We start from the raw sequence: 6,897 nt of genomic DNA, 5'->3' as shown, positions 1-6,897 counted from the left end.
ATCTCCGCGACGCGACTCGCCGTCCCCACCTACCACCCAACCTTCCAAATCCGACACCCCCGCCCTGTCTGGACGTCTTTGTCTGTCCTCTCCTACGCGAGGAGCGGACACAGCCTCATGTCGGTGTGAACGCATCCATACCTCTTCATTTGTGCCATTTGTGCGCGACGGTCACTCTAAAGTTGCTGGACGCGTTCGGACACTGGCTATACACTTTTCTAGTATCCGATAAGCAATGACATGTGGTGGTAGACAGACTGTCTGACTGTAGTGCTCTGCATCTCCACGATGTAGCCATGATTTTCTCAGACCTTCATCAATGTTGCGGACGAATTCGGGTTGTACACGAAAATTGACCTACCACCACTATTGTTCTGTAGCACTTGTTCTTACAAGTCAATACATAAATTATCTTTGGGGCTTAGACACAGACAACCGGTCTCTACACATAGTGCGCTTGCGTCTCCTTAAATCCTATGTTCGTTTCTGGTCAGTTTTACGTAACTGGCATACTATTGACCACCCCAGGTATCTTGAATCACTGTTTTTGTCACACCCACCACTGTTTAAAGTCTACTTGACATTCTAGATTACATGTTATGCTGGCTGCTCCCAGACCCCCCCAGAGCATGACACACAGCCCTGCTCACGCTCTGGCCTACTACCCCCCCCAGCCACACATGTACATGAACATGAACATGAACTACACGGCGTACTACCCCAGGTTAGTGTCCCATCAGCTACATCGTCATCGGTTTGTACCTTTTAGTTATTTCTATCTCCTCCCCATCTCTACTGACCAAACTCTCTCTCTCTCTCTCTCTCTCTCTCTCTCTCTCTCTCTCTCTCTCTCTCTCTCTCTCCCCAGCCCCCCAGTGTCCCCCTCCACAATGAGCTACTTTGCAGCGCCACCTGGATCGATGGCAGCAGCGGTCGCAGCCCAGCCCCACCCTGCAGGCTCCGCCTCCTCCGTGCTGCCGCAGCCTGGAGCCCTGATGAGGATGCAGGGCCTGCCCTACAACACCGGGGTCAAAGACATCCTCAGCTTCTTCCAGGGATACCAGGTCAGCACATGTTGCAGATAAATAAAATAACCACCGATATAAAAGTGTGCAGGGATGTAAATACAACCCAAAGATGACACAAAGATGTCTCCAAGAAAAACCAGATATTGTGCTCTATTTGTGAAATTATGAAACCTTTTGGATTAAAACTGCACCTTATTTGAAGCAGGCTCATTGCAATTAGTTGAAACCATTAACAGCAGCCCCTTGATAATGAGAGTACATCTAAATGCTGACCAGGATAACAAGGGAAAATCTCCCCACAAACTTTAACCCCATGTGAAGGACCAGCTCTGAAGATGTACCCTTTACCAAGTCACACCACAGTAGGATTCAATTCAAAGACATGTGTGCACTCGTCCCCCCTCCCTTCTCTGTGCTGCCCATATTTTTCCGTTGCCAGACGAAATGAGGTGGAGTCCTCTGAAGCAGGTATGAACCCTGACGGGCGCGGCCTCGGACGATTTGGCACGACAGGGAGTGAAGATGGAGAGGAGGGTGGGGTGTGAGGTGGAGGGGTTGTGCTGTGGGTTTTTTTATGGCATATGATGACATTTAGTATCGGTACAACAATTATACTCTGGTGTGTGTGTAAAGGGGGGGGGTTAGGAACCTTTTTTTTTTTTTTTTTTACTTGCACTCTGGAGATCTCTACATGCTGAGGGAGTCCAGGAGAAGTCTATCTGTGAGCAGATCTGACCCCAGGCCTGACTTTTGGCTGAAGTTCTGTAATTGTATCTCTGAAGGAGTGAGTGTGTGTTTTTCTGGCTGCAGCAGCGTCTCTCACACGGCCCCTGGATGAGAGAAGACTTCCCACACCAGAACTGGTCTCCTTCACCCCCCAGTCCCTAACTATTTCAAACTGTTTAATTTTGTTTTCCTACTATAGCCTTTACAGCACGTTTTTGGTGTGTGTGTTTCTGGTTTGATGTGTTTTTAAGTCTTCCTCAAGGAAGTATTTTTGAGAGTGTATGTACCTCTTCATCTTGTGTGTATGTAAAGCAGTGTACTGCTCAAAGGCCTCCCCCCCCATCCCCCTGACTGTGCGTTCGTTATTGTGCCGTCTGTAGTACGCCCCTGAGGAGTACAGCGGCATGGTTCAGATGAGCCATCAGGCCAGGAGTCTGATTCAGCCCAAAGAATGGCTCTGTCTTTAGGCACTCACCCCAAGGTAAGAGGAGCCCCCGACCGAAGAGACCCAGAGTGGGCAGAGAGGGCATTTCCTGCACTTAAATAACATCTATATGTTGAGGCTCATGCACAATATGCAGCACTGGACTAACATCACACTACACAATGAGCACTGATGGCGATTTGTGTTAACAGTTTAATAAGGCTGGTTGAATATTTTAAATGTCATACTCTAGCATTATGTTATATAAAGTATTTCAGTAAATAAATGTGTAGCATGTGCCAGGTACACGTTAACATATAGCGATTTTCTACGTAAATAATAGCATATCTTTTAACTAGCAAATCATTGAACCAATGCTTTCTGTGACCAAACTAGTTAGCTCCCTGAAGCTAAATGCTTATGCTAAATCATTGCAGAATAGGCGCTTTCACACAAAGTACTTTGCCGTAATTAGTTCATGAGAACTCTTTAGTTCTCATGAACTAAAGAGCAGATCGCGTTCACACCAGAATAAGTCCTTGAGGAAGAATTAGTCAAATCAAATGAAGCCGCTGGCGTCTTCACGGCGTATACTGCCACCCGAAGTCCCCGGGCGGACTGGCTTCAGTAGTTGGGGACTGGCTTCAGTAGAAGCTGCTGGGACTCCCAGCTGCTTCTACTGAAGCCTTTGTCGTGTTCAAATTCCAGGAAAGACAGATGACTTCTAAGTTTAACTATTTATTATGAGAGAGCAAAATATATAGTCACTTGGCCAAGGACTCTGTCACGTCATAGAAATGACAGGCTGTAATCTGTAACCACTATTTCCGGAAAAGAGCCTCGAACCTCGTGCGTGCATACATTTTTATTACACAGGGCGTTGCCCGTGCATTTTTGATTGGTCAAGACTAGCTGAAGAGATACCATGGTTTAGACTTGGTTCTCTTTGGTAGGTGCACAGACAGAAAGTCTCTTGGCAACACGATCCTCCAATCAGCATTCGGCCTGCCTGTGGAAGTCCCTCCCAACTCTGGCACCATCATAAGTTATTTATTTTTTCTGAAGCTTTCTGCAGATATAGTGGAATCTTCATAATGCTGCTTCCCAGCTGTGTGTGGGACCTTTTCTCATCACTCCACCGCTCCCATATTTTATTTTGTGTTGCCGTAAGTTAGTCTCTCTCCGTTGGTGCGCTGGGCTAATGCTAATGCGAGGAAAATAAAATGGCGGCTTCACAAAACTTTTTTGGAGTTTTACGGGCCGTGGTTTGCAATCCGCCCAGCCAATCAGAAATGGGAACCTTTTTCTCCCATGAAAGCTCTCCAGCAGGGACTGAAAACAGGGTGGAAAGGTTCTCATTAACTAAGTTCTAGTTCCGTATTTTTTTGGTGTGAACGCACATTTTCGGAGCTATACTGGGAAAAGTACTCTAGTGAAAGCACCTATTGTAGCTTCCTAAATAAGGTGAGTGTGAAACTATGGATAATTAATGCGACATGAAATATCTCACAAAAAATCCTTACCATGATGGCAAATCACCACACACACCATTAAACACACGCCAGCCCTTAGGATACATTTCCAGCCCTAATCGGAAGGAATGCCCGATCTACCCACTGAGGCTCTGAGCTCCTGACCCGCATGTCGACCCACCGCTTCCCAATCTGCCTCCTCCCTGACGTCTGTCCTGTGGGCCTGATAGGAGTGCTGAGTCCTGACACTTAAATAATAATACATATCACACACAATGTATGAGATATTAGGAACAGTTAACCACTGTTTGGGTAATTGTTAAGTACTTGAAGGAAGTGACTACAGATTGATCAATCAATTGTCACGATTAAAGAATGTAGATATGATAGGTGATATATCATTTTACAGCTTAGACTTGTGGCTGCACCGCCTCCTGCAGATAATTTTCATGCTTGTAAAATATGACACCTGCTCCAAGCAGGAAGTTTGGTGTTGCAATAAGTCTTTGAGGATCATTTATTGTCATTGAGCAACACAGAAAATGCAATTACAACCTGGTGGATTGATGCCACACCAGACAATCCACAATTGAGACCTTCACAAACGATGCTATAAATAACTGGTAAATGAACAGTATTTTTGTTACTGAACAGAACAATAAGACAAACATTAAGATGCTTTCTTTTAATTCTGCCTCTGCTTACATAAATATAAGTGTCAGTCGGTCTTGATTCAGCACTCCTACACTGAACCTCGTCATGCAATTTGTTTCCTAAACATTGCCTAAACTCTTCCTCGACTCTTTCCAGTGAACGTCCTGAACGCAGCGCCTCCCTCTCTCCTGCTCTCACATGTTACACTCCAACTCATTTCATCAGTGTGTTGTTTCGAATCTGCATGTCTTAAGAATGTATCTCCTTTTGCATTATACTTGATTTTGATGTTGATGCATGCAAACTAAGGGTAGTTCCTGTGTGGCACCCCCCACCTGCCGCTGGGTTTCAGCTGCTCTGGGAACAGCATGTCCTCTGCTTCTGCTCTTTAAGCTCTGCCCATTAATCCTTTTTTTCCTACCTAACTGGACCGGTTTGATGAGCTGATCTTCTCCAATGTTCCTCCTCGGCTTTGTGGGCTCCCCCTGGTGTTTTCACAGTGGCGCTGCATCAAAATACTTAATGAGTCTCCTCTTTATAACTGCAGCTCCAGCCAGACGCCGTGCTCATCTTGTACAACTACAGCGGGCAGTGCAGCGGCGAGGCGTTGATCACTTTCCACAGCGAGGAGGTGGCCAGGCGGGCCGTCAGCGAGCGCGCCAACAGCCCCTTCTACGGCCAGCCGGTCCGCATGCTCCTGATCCACTGAGCTGCTCTCCATCTCCCTCCTCCTGTAATTTAACCCCCCATTGAAGAGCACTCATCTGCCAATTGCTTTACATGTAGCAGCACCTTTTTAATTTGATCCCAGTACCACTAAAAAAACAATATTAAAAAAAAGCCCTCCCTTTTCCCCGATCTGTCATACTGACACCGCCTGCCCTGACACCGCCTGCCCTGACACCGCCTGCCCTGACACCGCCTGCCCTGACACTCCTGAAGCAGCGGCTGGAGTTTGAGTATCCACTGGTGACGCCTCATGTCGGGCTTATGACTCTGTGGATGTTACACACATTAGTATTGAGCCTACTGTAATAGCTGGTTGTGGAGACTAGAAGGTGAGGAGCCTGGACAAATATGCATGTATATTTAAATGCTCTTTATATGCCCCTCCCCATATGACTGTACAGATGTTCATCCTGAAATGCTTGAGGCTTTACGAACCACTTCTGCACACCATATTTTCTGTATATTTCTTATTTTTTCCCTATTAACCACTACAAGGATTTTCAGAGTTTATGATTCTGCGTGTTAGCTCGATGCTAACACAGATGTGTGCATGCACACTGTTTATTGAGTTGATGACCTCCAGCAGAGTAGTGGTGCCATTTAAAATGATAAAAAGAGAGAAGCCATGAAGACTACTGAAGCAACAGTGAATATCAAACTGTACTGCTCACTGGATAATTTATGACTAACCTTGGCTGCAGTGACGATTGGTTAAAACGACTACTTTTCTGTTAAAAAGCATTTGAGTTCAACCCATTGAGACTTTTACAAGCACTACAGATTTATTTTCTCTAATGTAAGAGTTAAGTGACAGAGCTTCTTAAACTAAGTGGAACGACACATTTAATTCCATTTTTATTAACTTCACTTCCTTACATTTTGATATATGACCAGAGGCGTATCTCGAAGCCTTTTATAATGATCGACCTCAGCTACTAGATCTGTTCTGTTTTGGTTTCCAACGATCAGTCTGAAGCTGCTTTAATTCCTGCTTCTGACAGAGTACTGTGTAAAATCTGCAGGAGTTGTTCTGTGACAGGCCTGCCGACAGCTGTCTGAGTTTATCCCCTCCCACTTTTTACCATGCCTACATTACCCAGAGTGCAATACTGGCCAAAAAGAGGCTAGGTCAACCTCTGGTGGCAGAGGAGAAATGTATTTCTTTTGTTGCAAGTTTGACACTTGAGTTTATATCTGTGTATAAGTCAATACAATAAATAATGTTAAAATCTATTCATGTTTCATGTGGTCTCATTTTTAATAAGAGATGCGATCATAAGGTCCTAATAAAACCAATAAGTAATAATGCCAAACAAAGATATATAAAAAACATGTCTATGAAGTGTTTTGCTCAAAATACCAAACAGATCACCCATTCTAGCCATGCCTCATATCCCTCTATTTCACTTCATGTTTCAAAAGTGCTGATTTGGGGTATAAAGCGTTAAAAAATAAAATGTTGATTAAAAAAAAGGAGGGGGCTGAGCTCATGCGGGAGATTCTAGGCAGATTCTGCGGTGATGAAACGCGGTATCATGGATTATCAAGGATTATTTCTGAAACAGTATGGAGCTCAAAGGCTTTCTCTCTTGCCGGTTATACCACAAGGTGAGTTCCTTTTTACTTCCTGCTTCTTCACACACATGCTCTCCTGTACAGGTTAGCTCTGAGTGTTAGCGATGCTAATGTAAAAACCGACCATATTACGTCCAAAACAGTCGGGCATTGTTTCTGATAAAAACGTTTCTGATAGTGCTGTGGGTCCACATTTCAGATAATACGTCATATCGGACGCAAATCTGGATCAGCTCCGTTGTACCCCCGTTTTTAGAGATTTGGGTACAGAGGAAAAGAGAGGGTTTTA

At 44.8% G+C, this 6,897-nt stretch overlaps 1 protein-coding gene across 1 annotated transcript in view; it reads left to right on the top strand.

The window, feature by feature from the left end:
• Positions 1 to 6,266, top strand: part of esrp2 (epithelial splicing regulatory protein 2) — a 10,586-nt gene extending 4,320 nt beyond the window's left edge. Inside the window, exons 6-9 of the mRNA XM_010767381.1 lie at positions 437 to 461; positions 590 to 724; positions 869 to 1,064; positions 4,852 to 6,266. Coding sequence (XP_010765683.1) covers positions 437 to 461; positions 590 to 724; positions 869 to 1,064; positions 4,852 to 5,013 — 518 coding nt within the window. The 3' untranslated portion in view covers positions 5,014 to 6,266. The remainder of the gene's footprint in view (positions 1 to 436; positions 462 to 589; positions 725 to 868; positions 1,065 to 4,851) is intronic.
• The last annotated feature ends 631 nt before the right edge of the window (positions 6,267 to 6,897 follow it).

The sequence above is a fragment of the Notothenia coriiceps genome, unplaced genomic scaffold, assembly GCF_000735185.1.
Source record: "Notothenia coriiceps isolate Sejong01 unplaced genomic scaffold, NC01 NC01_scaffold00004300, whole genome shotgun sequence".
Lineage (NCBI taxonomy): Eukaryota > Metazoa > Chordata > Actinopteri > Perciformes > Nototheniidae > Notothenia > Notothenia coriiceps.
This window is presented reverse-complemented; position numbering and strand designations above follow the sequence as displayed.